A 15,674-nucleotide genomic window follows, 5' to 3' on the forward strand; every position below is an offset into this window, starting at 1 on the left:
AGCCGGATTCATACCGGCATACCGATTACTCTTCCGATCGTAAACCGATTACTCTCATCAAAGATGAGGCTGTGGCGTGCTTGACACGTTCCCAGCATTACCTCCGGTGGGACACGACGAGTCGTGAATTAAGCATGGGAAGGGTGGAGAAGGGATCGGATGCATGTTGGAGCCGTGAACGATTTAGCACTGCTGCTAAAGGGATTCAAAGCCACTGGAGACAGTACATCGGGAATTAAATATCTCTTTTATTACAAAATGAATGCAAACAGCACTGGTTCGTTGAATGTGTACATGGCTGACACGATATGTGCCCGAGCACTTGCTGGGGAAACAGCGTGTCTGTGGTTAGTGGCACAATATTATTTACATTTGTCGCGCTCGTGGCACGCGACACAAGTTGCAACAAAGCGCACCGCTTATGGTGAAACAGTTGTAACCTAAGCATCCTGCGTTACACGCTAAGCGCACGGCAGTGCATGGCACTTTATGCGAACCATTTGTGCTGCACAGATCAGTTTCAATCGTTTTTGAACTTTCAGAAGCTTATGTGGTTTAAAAAGATGCATTGATTTTGTGCACTACAGACTATGTAACCAAACGCGGTGATCTAATGAATATAATATTACCGGCTCTATGTGTTTGTATGGTTAACCAGTAAGAATGACAATTATGAGTTGCGATGTGATGTGAACAAAACAAGGTACGATCTGCAGATGCCTGCTATAGCAATTTCAGAATTATCTGTCAAGGAGTGTTCCAATGGGGCATGCATCGGAACTGTCTTATACCGCACAATTGTTTGATAAATGTTTAAACACCAGCGATTCGACCCAGATACCCGAAATTCGCCTCTAATGATACTTCCATTAGCACACTGCAGGTCGGCAACAAGAGCATATCGTGTACGGGAGTCACAGACGTGAGACCTTAATATTTAGTGCGCCGCCAATTCAAAGTGTGCGCCTCAGCACTTCGGTATCCCTGCTGTAAAGTGCAGAGAGAGAGAGAGAGAAAAGGGGAGGAAAGAGAGGGAGGTTAGCCAGTGTAAGTGCCGGCTGGCTACCCTGTGCTGGGGAAAGGGGTAAAAGGAATAAAAGGAGAGAGAAGAAAAAAATGAGAAAAGATTAACCCAATAACGCGATGCTACGCGCAGAATTTTCTTTAAATTTAGTGTAAAAAACACAAACGTTGACAGCTGCGGTGCGGCACTGCAGAGATGACGTGAGCACTTTGTGATGAGGAATGATACACCGTAAAGAAATCACACGACACACGATGACTAATACGGGGCGAGACGAATACCGACCGCGGCTAGCGGTGGTGCTCGTTTTCAGCTGCCAGGTAGGCGCGATATCAAACGCAGTCGTCCCGGGCTCCCGGGGACGTATTCGTGCGCATTTTTACAGCTCATGCTTTCTTTTGTACGAATGACTATTATATAGCTAGCTTCATTCGATGCCTTATCGACGCTTGCATTGCGCTTCACTGATAGGAACAGAGTAAGGGTGAAAGAAGCAACACCACAGAAAGCCCGCGCTTCCGACGCCTGGGAAAGTAGTAAACTGGCACGCAGTGAGCGGCGGTCCAAGCGTGGTGAAGGGTGCTGCCTCGCCGCTCTGCTCCGTGCACGCGTCGTGGAGCTCAGATGGACGTGGTGCGATCGGCGACCACCTCCTTGTTGGCCAGCTTGGCCATAACCGTGATCTGGGCCTTGTCCAGATCCTCGCTGGTGATGGGCGGCGCCTGGAACACGTTCTCGTACACCACGGCGGCGATCACGCCTCCGAGGATGGGTCCCAGCCAGAAGACCTGCACGACAGGCGCGGCGACCCGTCAAAACACGATGTCTCAACCACTGTCAGCAGCTGCGCGCACTACTGCCACTGCACAGTATGGACGGGGATTCGATTCCCGAACGCGGCGCCACAGAAAGCCGACATTACGCCACAGCCCTTACTTATGACGTACCACCTGTACGTCATGAGGTCACCGGCCTGTGTGCGAGTCGCTCTCAGACGTTAAAGGGACGCTAAACTGCTCCAGATAATTAGTTTAGACTGATAAAGTATTCTTTCAAAACTAGCTTTTAATCCATTTTGGCAAGTAAACGTTTATTTTCGCGGCAGGAAAAGTGAAGGTGAAACTTGAATTTTCTGCATTTAGCGCCGAATATCTCAGCGCCAGAACGTCTCACTGTGGCACCACCGATTTCAAAGTGCTTTCTGCTATTTAACGCTTCGGCTCCCAAAATGTTCTTGAAAACTCGCCAGGTTGAGTCTTTTCGTTCTTTTACAATGAAGTGTGCACGTTTTTCTTTTTTAACCACTTAAATAATTAACTAGATCCGAGTGAGGCTGTCGAAATGCATGATGGCAATGCGAGCTCGTGCTGAAACTTCAGGGCGGCGCCGCCCACCTGTATTTCTCTAGTGCGTCTTTTCTGGTCTGCCAGGCTTCGTCTCACGCCAGCAGTGTACGTTCTCGCTATTGCATAATTTATGAATAGAGCTAGACTGTGTCCCATCCGGTGCGGGTCGGGACTGGCACTCTGTGCACCAGGGTGACGTGAAAGTGAACAGCACACGATGTGTGTCTGAATAGGAGGAGTGTCACAGGCGTCTGACCATAGGCGTAATGCAGCGAAGCCAGCCAGCCAGAGGGAATGGCGCGCAGATAGTATAGCGCATACAAGTCGATGCGAATCGAGGGAGGTTCTTGAGCATGTTTCATCATTGTACAGGTTTAAAAAGAAAGAAAGCGTCATATATAATACTTCAAATGAGCATCGCACGCGTAATGCAAAGACGTGGGATCGTTACCCACCTGCGGCAAGTCGTTTTTTTCATCCATTTTCATTGCCACTAATGTATCACTTCTTTAATTCAATTGGTAAGTACAAGTAATTTCCCCTATGTTGTCCTCGGTGTCTTTGTTTGTCGGCTTTTCATGATATGTTCAAATGTATGCTGTCACATGCGAAATGCAGCTTCTTAAAGCAGGTGTATAATATTCCTATACTAAAGCAGGACACCCCTGAATCTCACCTCGGCACGGAGCGCTCGAACTAAAAATGGCGGTCGCATGCATGCATGAAAAAAGAAAGAAAAAGAAAGAAAGAAAGAGGGCGTTAAAGCTTGGTTCCCCAGAACGGCTACACGCGCCTAACGCACTTCTCTGACTCGCGTCGTATATATGTCTATACGCTGGTGTCTGAAGTCCATGAAGCGTGCTTATTCAGAAATCTCTTAGTATGCCCCGGGCTTGCACTTGGCTCGCGACTGCGACCACTTTGCCGCTGTCACGGTGCCAGTATATACGCGTGCCTGCGCTGCATCAAGAAACATGCATGCGCGTGACACAGATAGAGGTGTGGAAGGAACGGAACTCGACTTGCAGATTTTTCACTCCCCCTCACCCCCTCCTTTCTTTATACCATATAGCGCCGAGTGGTAGCTGCATGGAGCGCAGCCTGCTGTAGCTTCACAGCGCGAATCGGTGTTGGCCGTCCGGTATTACGATCTCGCGGGTGTTATACACACCTGTGTCGACTATCGATTGTGTCGGCTTTACGCTTTTCTAGTTAAGCCAAAGGGCCAAACTACCTTTCGTAAAGAAAAAAAGTAGTGATACCATCGGAGTATGACTGTCAAAGCCAAGCGATAGCTTCCTAGTGGGACACGTACATTAGTTAATATAAATTTTTTTATGCACCAAATTTAAAAAAAAATTGCCCGTGGCCAACAACACTACTCTAACCCTTGAACTAGATTACTCGATGACGCAGCTGCTCGTTTTAAGAGAAATCAAAATGATTAATTGAATAAATAACATAATTGAACGAATTATCTTTTTACTGACTTACTTCACGGCACATATTTTAATTTACGAATTGTAGATGGCGGGTTCGTAAGGCGCATCCCCTTGGAACAAATTTTCAGGACTACGTCAGTTTCGCGATATTAATTTTCAAGGTGTGCGATGAAATGCAGCGGCGTTCCAATTACGTTTGCGCTTCAATGCATAAAACGCCATTTTCTTTTAAAGAAAAGTAAGTAGAAACGCAGTGCCTTTTACCGCAAGTTTCACGGCGTATATGCTGAAACCTGTGCCATCCTCAGAATTCGTTCCAAGTCACTATGCCTTGCAAACTCACCAGCTGAAATTCGTAGATTGAAATAATTTTAAAAGTCAATTAACGTAATTATGTTAATTATTCGATTAATCATTTTGATTTCTCGCAGAAGTAATGGGCACCTCATCAAGGGTTAGAATTGTGCTATCTGCCACGGGAAATTATTCAAAACTTAGTGAAGCTTAAGAAAGAAAAAAAATTGTATGCTAAAGGAGTCTGAGTGCCATGACGTTGCACCTCCTCAAGAATCGACCCGCGTTAGAAACCACATTAAAAATTAAGTGGATCCCACGCACTGTGGGAATCGATGTGATCGAAACTTTCTGTGTTGTTTGCTTTGATTGACGACAATTAGCAGTGTTTAATTTCCTCAACGTTTAGTCCAACACGAGAATGGTGAGTTGATGGTAAACGTTACCTTGCGTGCACCACTGCTCTTTGTCTGTGTAGTGCACAGAACACACACGGGGAGAGCACACAGGGGGTGGCACATCGCACTGTGGCAGAAGCATTATATTTAATTGAATTATGCGGCTGTACGTGCCAAAACCACAATCGGATTAGGAGGCACGCCGTATAGTGGCGGACTCCGGATTAATTTTGACACCTTGGTATTCTTTAACGTGTCCCCAAATCTAAGTGCAAGTGCGTTTCCTATTTTGCCCCCGTCAAAATGCGGCTGCCGCGGTCGGGACCAAACCCACGACCTCGAGCAATGCCATAGCCGCCAAGCTACTACAGCGGGCATAGCGGTGTTGATTTGACGTGTGACCACTTCCGTAGTGCCGCCTAGACTCTTCGGTGCGCTTTAATGCGGCTCTGCTTCTGCACGCCCTGCGTAAGTTGTCCGCCTGACAAATTTGCATGATGTTTATTTTTCAGAAATAGCAGAAACGCGCCATACCGTGCCTTGACTATTTGAATATTACCAAGAGCAGAGACCTCCATAATGGTAATTACATTATAAAAGGATACGTAAAAGAAAGCTGGCCGCTTGTTAGAAGCATGCACAAGAATAGCTGATCACCGCACGTATGCAGCTTTCTGAAGATGCGCAGGCGCAGACGACAGGTATGTTCAGACTCCGTGAGTGCTTTCTTTATACCTTGCTTTCTGGTTACGTATTCAGTCTTGGTTTTCACATCGCGCCAGGGACTCCCCGAACGTTTCTCCCGCTTCAAGCTAGTGCTTGTGCGTAACATGTAATTTCCCTGTAGCCTAAGTACCAGACGCTTGCTCAGTGCGCTTTCGCGTTTTCCTAATTGCACTTTTGTCTTTATTAAGGTAGGACTGGTCCACAGAACTCTGTTTAAATGTCTCGCCAGGAGGTGACCAATGGACCTCCATAATGATATAAATAAAATGTGGCGAATAACTGCGACTATGTGGTCGTCACAGATGCACTGAAGGCAATGCGACCATTACCGTAGATACGTTACTTTCTTCTTTTTTTTTTCTATTTAAGTCAACAGAAAGGCGCGCAGGCGGTGGCTTCATCTGCGGACCACAGAATTTCTTACAGGGCCGAGCGCACAAGACGCGTGACACCGAAGACTGATGAACTGCAAGTTTATTTTTTTTCTTCTTTTTTACAGTGACGGAATCCCCTTCATTGAAAGCAGTTTCCTTGTAGCGTCGTCCTCAAGTAATTTGCAACACAATATCAAATTGCCGTGGCAACGGCGATCGCGCAATAAAAGTCGCGAGAGTGTAAACGCGCTTAAAAGACGGGGAGGGGGGAGGAGACGAAAAAAAAAAAAAAAAAGAGACAGGACGCACGTAGTGCCTGCACCACTTGCGCTATTTGTGTCATGTCCTTCTTTTCGTCCGCGACACACTCGCAATGCTCCGTCAACTGGCCAAACTATAGCTGGGTTTACCAGCAATAAAAGTGTTTTCACGGAGTTTCGAATCGATAATTGGCCACATGTGCCGCTTTTCAGTAAGCCACCCTTTTTGAGAGAGCATGCGCAAAAAAAAAGTGAAGAGTCGTACAAATATATTGCGTTTAAAAGCCACACGCGCCACTGAATACCCAGTTGAAAAAGACAACAGAAATTTCTGTCGCGACTGCAGAAATTTCTGTTGTACGACAGAAGTTCCTGACGTTTCTGTAGTTGCAAAATGCATTTCTGACGTTACGACAGAAATTCTGACGTCGCAACAGAAACATTCTGTCGCGATGACTAAGAGTTCTGAAGTCGCAACAGAAACGTTCTGTCGCGACAACAAGAGTTCCGAAGTCGGAACAACAGCTTTCTATCGTGACAGCGATTCTGACATTACAACAGAAATTCTGGTGTCGCAACAGAAACATTCGGTCGCGACGACCAAGATTTCTGAAGTCGTAACAGAAACATTCTGTCGCGACAACAACAGTTCTGAAGTCGCAACAACAGCCTTCTATCGTGACAGCAATTCTGACGTTACGACAGAAATTCTGACGTCGCAACAGAAACATTCAGTCGCGACGACCAAGAGTTCTGAAGTCGCAACAGAAACGTTCTGTGGCGATAACAAGAGTTCTGAAGTCGCAACAACTTTCTATCGCAACAGCGATTCTGACTTCGCAACAGGAACTCTCTGTCGCGGCTACACATTTTCTGTCGTGGCGTTAGAAATGTGCCACTTTCTGTCGCAACGACATAGCAAGTTCTGACGCCGCGAAAGAAGCGCTTTCCGTCACGACGCTTTAACATTGTATGTCAGTTTCGCATCGGCGGTGTACACTGTACTTTTCTCTTGCGCGGTATTCAATCGTGCTTCTCTAAAGCCTGCAATGCTGATAGCACCGACACCGGTATTAAAGTTGACGTGGCCAATTGTTATAATTGTGCCGTGACGGCCAGGCACCAGCAACGACCTACCGGCTTCCTCAAAATCGGCCGCTGATCAAAATCATAACATCTGCGGGAATGGCTGCGTATCCGTTTTGTTTTATTCGGTAAGATGTGGCACACAGGCTTGTGGACTTACATGTGCCGTTACGCTGACACATTAGTTAATTTCCCAGAAATATTCCATCAGATTTTGCGAAGCGAAAAAGAAGTTTTGCGTTGTTCCACAAAGTTGCGTGAAAAGCTGTCTCGCTCGGGTCTATCTGGCACAGCGCTGCCGTGAGAAACCAGTACGCTGTCAGAATGAACACTCATCCACGAATGTTTATGTAGCAATTTTTCACTGAACACACGAATTATGTGCGCGCTCGAAAGTGTAAAGAGCGAGAAACAACTGTTGAAATTAGCAGTAACAACCCTAACAGTGTCCCCGGTCACCGTTGTATATTTCTGAATTTCTTATTTAATATGGATATCGTAAAGCAAAATTGATGTTCTAGCACTCCACGATGTACTTATCGATGTGCACGCGTAGTGTCATGTTTGGCCTGGTGTATTGGTTAGATATTGGGCTCTGGCTCCTCAGGCAGCGAGTTCGAATCCTCAGCGAGCGAGGTTCTTTTATATTTTTCTTTTTTGCACAAACAAATTTACATAGCCTTAAAGAGGTCTCTGTCAATTTTTAATGAAATATTGATCAAGAACCCCATAACGTCCGACTACAGGAAGTCACACTACAGACAACAAAAGGTCAGACCGAAATTTTCTTTTGTGTTTTTCTAACTGGGTATCGTTAGGCGGGCCGAGAATTTTTCTTTGTTTTGTGGCTCTGCGGCTTGCCATGCGGCTAATTGACTTGCATGCGCATCACTGCCCGGTTTTCTGATTTTGTTGAAAGAAATTCTCAGCCGGTGATGCTGTAGAAAATACAGATTACTCTTCAGATGCGTCATTACCATGTGCATGAAAACTCACAGTTTTTCCTCACTAACGCCTTTCTGTGGTGCTATGAAAGGTTGAGGATTTCATGCTTTTGCTGGCTTCATTAGGACATCGTCACAAGTCTGCGCTGCAACTGTATGTTGCAGCACTCGACCAAACCGGCATGTGCCGCCGAGCTGATTGGTCTTTTGGACATCATATTACAAGCAACACGCGTCGAAACGCAATGAACTTGTTTGAACTATTCACCGAGGACGAAATACAAATGCCATATCCATACACGCGGAAAGTCTGCATTTGGTATGCAGCTATTGGGAGTGAATTACGACAACCGCACAATGACGATAAAAAGTGCAGCGCAGCGGAATTAGAGGCATATTCTAAATCTAAATTGTTTTCTTTGGTTTAAAAAAGTGGTGGCGCCACCGTGCGGTTTTTACAAAAGCGAGAGCAGTTAATAGTCGCACACGTGACGCTTATTTGTTCGAACGTATTATTGAATGTATCACAATTATTTAATGCGATTGCCTCAAACTGAATTAAAACACTTACGTCACCCGTGAAATAATTGCAAATACATTTAACGGAATTGCTTGTTTGTTACATATATAGGACAAGAACAGATTAAATATACTAACATTGCTAGTGCAATAAACACGTTTCTGTAGACACACTCAGTTGCTGCAGCAGCAAGTGGATGGATACAGTTAAGTTAACACTCAATGTCCCCGTACCCCTTCGTTATGCCGTTTTATCGATGAAACCATCTTATTTTTAAATCGAAAGTTATGCCATGCCTTCTCCTCTCTGTTTAACCGCGTGAGGTAGGAGTGGGATGCACTCTCGTGTGACCGTATTAGGCCAGGAAGCCGCTCGCTTCGGCTCGTTGTGTGCGTGCAACGAAAACTAGACAAAAAAGAAATAATTAAAAGGGAAAAAGAAACAGGGGAGAATAATTTTTGCAGCGCGTTTTTCTATGAATTACCTTGCTACCGCGCTCTCAGTTCGCAGCCGCTCAGGAAAAAAGCATTTTGCAGGGCTATCAGAACGACTGCGTGTACTGCGATGAGCGATGTAGTTTGAAATGTACTTTAGGCCATGGTATGAAGTCGTCGTGAAGTGTGGAATGACGGAAAATTTTATGAAATAGCGAAACATGGCGACTAGCTAGGGGAATAAGTGCTGGTTAGCTTCATTAAGGTTATACTCGCAGTACAGTTATTATTAGAAAGAATGATACGAGCAGAGTTATTTTGTACTAGTTCAAGTGAAGTAGTAAGACTAATGCGACTTGGATCCCATGTTGCAGATGCATATTCAACTTTTGAGCGTATTAGTGTCCTGTAAAGGTGTAGTTTTAAAGTAGACAGCGCTTTGGAAAAGTTGCACTGTAAGTACCCGAGCAGGTGAATTGCATTGTTAATAATATACTCTATATTGGTCCAATTTATTTGTAATGTGTACACCAATATATTTATAGTACATGATAAGGGAGCATTGTTGAGATGGTAAGTGATAGGGTTAGAACTAGGTCTGTATATTGCATTTCTCATTTGCAAAAATCAGTAACTAGGCTAGCCCTGCACCGTAAAAAATGGCTAGAACAAACAACTTCACACAACTGGCCTCAAGCATGACGAACCTATAAAATCAATTTTTCTTTCTCTTCAAACAGCAGATGACATACCTGAGGACAGTGTGTTCACAAAAAGTTTTTGAAATATACTTGAAGTTTGGCTTAACATTCAGCCAATCAACGGTGGACAAGCAAGGGAAGCTCAGCGTGGGAACTTAGCTTCGGCACCGCCCTCACAAAAATGTTCGATTTTTCAAACGCTGGCTGCAGGCTTAGGCTTCCCTTGCTCACCTCTGTTACTCAAGTGACGTGTTCATCTCATTGTAACCTTTTTGCATTGTTTGAACACGCAAACCGAGATGTTTTTTAAACATGAAACCTTAAATTGCATTTTACAAGGATCCGTGAGCATTAATTGGGCATACTTATATGTTTATTTAGTGTCCTTGTTTACACACAATATTGGCAGAGGTCCTTGTAAGTACTGTCGTCTCCATAACGTTCCTCGCCTTCCTACGAGTACTCCACTTGTGACAAAGCCTTTACTGCTGCAGCTGAACACTAAATGTGCAGTAGATATATCAAGAACACACAATATGTGATCTAAAAATTAGCATAACGTTTTTTTCCCTCTAGACTTGGCGCCTATTGCCAATGTGTTATGAAAACAATGTGACATTGCAACTCGAGCTTACCTTACTGACAGTACATGTTTGCTGAGCACTTCTTATGTTTCTTTTTTTAATCTAGCTGAAATTGTCGAAGGCAGACAACATACATATAGTATGGAACACGTCAAACAGAACTGTATGCAACACAAGTACTAGTGTAAGCGAGCACAATATCGTTGTCCTTGCTTTAGCGGCGCACCAAACGCGATGAGAAAACTTCGCTCGAATGCAGCTTTCAATTCCGTTAAATAGATTACTATCTGTGTGTTGTAAACTCAGTAACTGACAGCATTAGCTCCACTTAACCTGTACGAAAATTGTGGTCATGTACTGCTTCATTAACGATTGACAATAAACAATGTAAGCTTCCTTGTCTGACGTGTTTTTTTGCCAGTTGAGGCTTCTTCGTCACCTGGCGATATAATGAAGGTATCGATAGTCATTTTAGAGTATCGTACACACTAACACCGCCCCGAAAGCGGTAGCAAATCACCCAAAACCAGCGAGCGAGCAGCGCAGCGAAACTTAACAGCCGCTACCGTAGCGGCCATATTGCTCACTACGTAATGATGATGATAATACTGCCAGCGCTATCTCTAGGTCGCATACTTTAATTCGCAACGCCACCGCTACTCTTATTTCCGTTGCATTGTGGAAGGTACAGTTTCCCTTCTGTAAGTTTGTATAGGTGTTCTGTGATACATCTCTGCTTTCACTGATATGAAAGTAACATGATTTCAGCTGGTCATCTTATACTATACGTTGACAAGAAGACGCAGTAGCAGGTTTAGTCTTATAAACGTACGTCCTGTAAGGGCTGCTGCCGGAGCAGACTATCTCTATAGAAACGTGCTCATGGCACAAGTGGAGTTGATATGTTCAGTCTATTATTGTCATATATATTTTAACAAACCGGAATGCAATGGGGATAGTCGCGATGAGTTTCACTGGCGCAGTAAGGTCAATAGTTAAATAGCATAAAATCGCTGAAGGTAACTTTTATTTTGCGAAAAGGACAGCAGAAAAAATGCAGATTTTGTGCACTTTGGGAATCGATGGAAGGCACGCTTTCATAAGCCAGCAAGGCGAACTGGCGCTTTACGACGAGAGGCGCACTGAAAGACTTCAGTTACAAACGTGTCACTCAGCCACCATGATGGATTTTGCCGAGCAAGCGGAAGTTGTATTAATGCGAACTAATTTTGTATGACCGATGAGGCTGAAAAGCCGGCGTTGTCCGCAATGAGTGGTAACAAAGATAATCGTCATCACTGACGTCATCAGCATCTTGTATAACGTCAATAGTAATACAGAATTAAAGTTAGAACAAGTTAGAGTAAGGTGACTTGAGGTGGAGTGAATTAAAGTGAATCAATGTGAATTCACGTGGATTAAAGGTTAATACAAATTGGAGCAATGCGTATTAAAGTGTGGGTTGCGATTGAGCAAAGTCACAAATGTTTCTTTTACAACGCATTCAGTAGAGCTTCAATACCATCCTTGCCATGATTGTAAACTCAGGTCCAACCTTTATTTTGTGATTTGGTGATGAAGGGGGAAGGAAGGGGGGGATGCCGAAGGTAAAGTTCATTACGTTGTGGGCATGGAAATGATACGTATATAACGCAACGAAATTTCTTATTTAATATGGATATCGTAAAGCAAAATTGATGTTCTAGTACTCTACGATGTACTTATCGATGGTAACAACACTTTTGCTCTTCTAGAGACACGCCAGTTGACGTGGTGGAGTGAAAGCGCATCTTGGCTTTCAACATGCAAATGTAACGTCAACGCAGACACAGATTCTTACTGTTGACATAACCAAAATGTGCACGCGTAGTGTCATGTTTGGCATGGTGCGGGAGGAAGAAGAAGAGGTTTGTTCGAACGGCCGCGTTTGCGATGAGTTCAGCAATTCAAAGAACATTTCGTTCGATGGTGCCTCCGTACTTACAAAAAGTATGTTTGCTTTGGGTACCGGGACATCATGGGTTGCACTTGAATGAAATGGCCGAATCACTTGCACGAGCATCCCTGAACGGCCCTATCATATCTGTTTTGCCGACATCAGCTTATGTCACCGCCGCTAGGTACAGAAATTTCGCTATATCTCAAAATTCTGCAATATCCATGCTAACACCGAGTTCTGAAGTCCACCATCTTGGCTTTCCATGGAATACTAATTGGTGTCCTTCAAGGCAATTGGAAGTATCTTTTACAAAATTGAGATGTCGTATACCTCCTCTAAATTTTTACTTACACAGGTCTGGTCTCGCTATGTCCCCTCTATGTTCTTTTTGCAGTGCACCTGAAACTATCGAACATTATTTTCTCTCATGCCGCCGCTTTCTAAGACAAAGAAAAATATTACAGTACTCATTTACCAAACTTGGCCTATCGCTAACCTCGACAAGCATTCTTTCTTTTGGGGCGACTTCACTGGGATCCAGCCACAGGGATGCTTTTCTCGCAGTTTACAATTTTATTAGAGAGACAAAAAGAGTACCTTGCTGAAATTTGTACAATTATCCATAGTTTCTATTATTTCATTTCTATACGTTCAATTATTTTATCAAAATTCTTAACAATATTTTCATTGCAAGTCTAAATTACAGTTCTATCATCCCACGCTCCACTATTCAAATCTAGTTTCTCTATACTTATAACCTTACGGAAAACCGCCTGCTTCTTGGCCAATCCCCCATAGTGGATACGCGACACTGTCTGAGACACAAGACAAGACAAGACAAGAGCTCCGCTGGAAACAGCGCATCGGCCCTCGGCCGAGGATTACACCCGGCGTCAACTACTGTTTCCGGTAATGATAAAGTCGTTCTTCCTCGTCTACCGACTGGCAACACCGTTCTCAATTCAGTTTTCCTGCATGCTGACCTGGCAGGGCGGCCGTATCGGGCCCCGGACTTTCGCGATGCTTTCCTTTCAGTGCTAAATGCAACTGGAATCCTCGGCGCTGGACAATACCAGATGAGCCATTTGTGGTTAGTGACATGTGTTAACAGCATCGCGAAACAGAAACTTGTCGACAAAGGCGAGTTGTTGGTGAAGGGCCTCAAGTGCCCATAGACCCGGAATGCAAAAATATCAAGATGAAGCTTCTTTGGCTTCCCCCACACCTCGAACAGAGACGGATCGTTGAAGAGCTAGAGCCATATGGCACAGTGCAGTCTATCACGAGAGAAATGTGGCGGTGTGACTGCATGGAGGGCCGGCAAATGACCAATCGAGGCGTAGCGTTCACATCGAAAGATGGAGTTTCTGCCAGTAATCTGCCAATCTATTGAGCATATACGGCCACCAGTGCCTTATATTGGTTCCTGGCCGACCACCACTTTGCCTCCGGTGCAACAGAGCTGGGCATATCCGGCGACAATGTAGAACACCACGCTGCAGTAACTGTCACCGCTACTGTCACCCTGCAGATGCATGCGTCGGAACCTACGCTGACAAGCTTCGTGGAAATAGACCAGCTGAGGATGATACCATCACCGATCATCTAATGGACGTGAGCGAAGTTGTGGATGCAACATGTGAAACACTCCCTGAGACTCATCAACAAGAACAGATTAAGCCGTCATCGGCTGACATTAGCCTCAGCCAGAAGCCTGCGAGCGAGGATGAGACTAAGGCGCCTGACGACGAACCAACTGTGTCATGGGCAGAATCGCCACCAGTTCAAGATCGCCCACCGTCAGTGGAACCTGGATCGATGTGCGAGGCCGCTAAGAAGAGTCCAGCGCCATCTGACAATCCATCGCCCTCGGGAAAGGAGGCTCGCGTTCCCAAAGTGTCAAAGTTGACAAAACCGCTCCGGGGAACATCTACTCCTGCAGATGTCCCTCGTGTTAACGTGCACCAAAAGGTCCTAGTGCATCACCTCATCAAGAAGGGAGTGGTGCACCTTTGGAGCAGCGTTTAGACTCTGCACCTACTTAGGTAATCATGGCGAGCGCTCTTCCCTTCCATTTTGGTACTTTAAATGTCCATGGCTTATGAAGTAAGCGACGGCAAGTACAGCTTCTTCATTTGTTACGCAATAGAAAATTAGATATTGCTGCTATCCGAGAAACAAAGATTGAATCCGACGAAAACACAGAAGTAGCTCTATCTCCACTCCTATCTGACTATAATGTTTGTGTCAGTCATGCAGTAGGCGTTTCCGCAGGTGGTATGTTATTTGTCAGAAAACATTTACCATGTGATTTGCTACATTTGTTTACTGATAGGGAAGGGCGCCTAATCTGTTGCGATATTGATATCAGTGGTATGAGCTTTAGATTTGTGTGTGTTTATGCTCCGAGCAAGTTACGTGAACGCGAGTGTTTCTTCTTATCTCTAGAATACCATTTCTGTACTGATCGTGCAGTGGTCCTCTTTGGAGACTTTAATTGTGTATGTAACGCGCAAGATGGTACGTCACTGAAGCTGAGACATGATCCAAGTAGTGATGCGTTGCAACGCCTGATATGTGATTATCAGCTTGTGGACATTGGGGAAAATTAAAAGGCGGGATGTCGATATACGCACTTCCAGGGTACCTCGCATGCAAGGTTTGATCGAATTTACGCTTCACTTTGCGCCCTACCTCTTATTTATGGTTACACTGTGCACCCTATATTCTTTACTGACCATTGCTTAGTCTCAGCATCGTTTGGCAGCCGTCGGTATTAAAGTCAGCGTATGTGCTGGGAGCTGTGGAAGTTTAATAACCAATTACTTTCACGTGAGTGTTCCTTAAATCGTGTTACTGAGATTATAGCTCATGTGTCATGCCGCAAGAACTTGCCACTCTTTGCTGTGTGGGAATTATTCAAACAGGAAGCTAAAATGATAGCTATCGAAGAATCATCAATATTGGCCTTTGAAAAAAAGAATAATTACAAAGCATTGTATAGACTTCTGAGTGAATTGCATGAGCTTGAATGCCTACATCCGGGTCAATATATTGATGATATTCATAAGGTCAAGGCACAGTTACAAACTTTGAACGCAGCAAAATACAGAGGTGCACTAGTGTGTGCGCGAGAGCAGCGTTTCCTGGAAGAACAGCCTTGCAGTATGGCCTTTGGTGATGAGCGCCGACACGCGCTGTCTAAACAAATACTAGATATAGAGTATGGTGGAATCATTGTTAATGAGCCTATTCTAATAACTAAAGCGTTTTTCGAGCATTATCAAAAACTATTTCGAGAACATAAGCCATTGATGCAGATGCTGCCAAAAAAATTGTATCGTTGCTGCCCCAGTTAAATCAGGATGATTACGATTATACAAATGAAAACATTGATATTAATGAGGTAACTGCATGCATCGATTCGTTGGCGAAGGGCACGACGCCCGGCCCGGATGGCGTTACTGCCGAATTTTATCAGTGTTTTCGTTCCCTCTTATGGCCATTATTTCTTCAGGTGTACCGTGAGGCCTTGGAAGTAGGGTACCTAACCGCCACAATGTACGAAGGACACACCGTCCTTATAGCCAAAAGCGATGATG

At 44.7% G+C, this 15,674-nt stretch overlaps 1 protein-coding gene and 1 pseudogene across 1 annotated transcript in view; one reads left to right on the forward strand and one right to left on the reverse strand.

Moving 5' to 3' along the window:
* Positions 1-228: 228 nt before the first annotated feature.
* LOC126544095 (aquaporin AQPAe.a-like) overlaps positions 229-15,674 on the reverse strand; it is a 49,331-nt gene continuing 33,885 nt past the window's right edge. Inside the window, exon 3 of the mRNA XM_050191308.3 lies at positions 229-1,812. Within this exon, the coding sequence (XP_050047265.1) occupies positions 1,645-1,812 (168 nt within the window). The 3' untranslated portion in view covers positions 229-1,644. The remainder of the gene's footprint in view (positions 1,813-15,674) is intronic.
* LOC140215432 (uncharacterized) lies at positions 12,008-14,100 on the forward strand (annotated as a pseudogene).

Source organism: Dermacentor andersoni, chromosome 1, assembly GCF_023375885.2.
Source record: "Dermacentor andersoni chromosome 1, qqDerAnde1_hic_scaffold, whole genome shotgun sequence".
NCBI lineage: Eukaryota > Metazoa > Arthropoda > Arachnida > Ixodida > Ixodidae > Dermacentor > Dermacentor andersoni.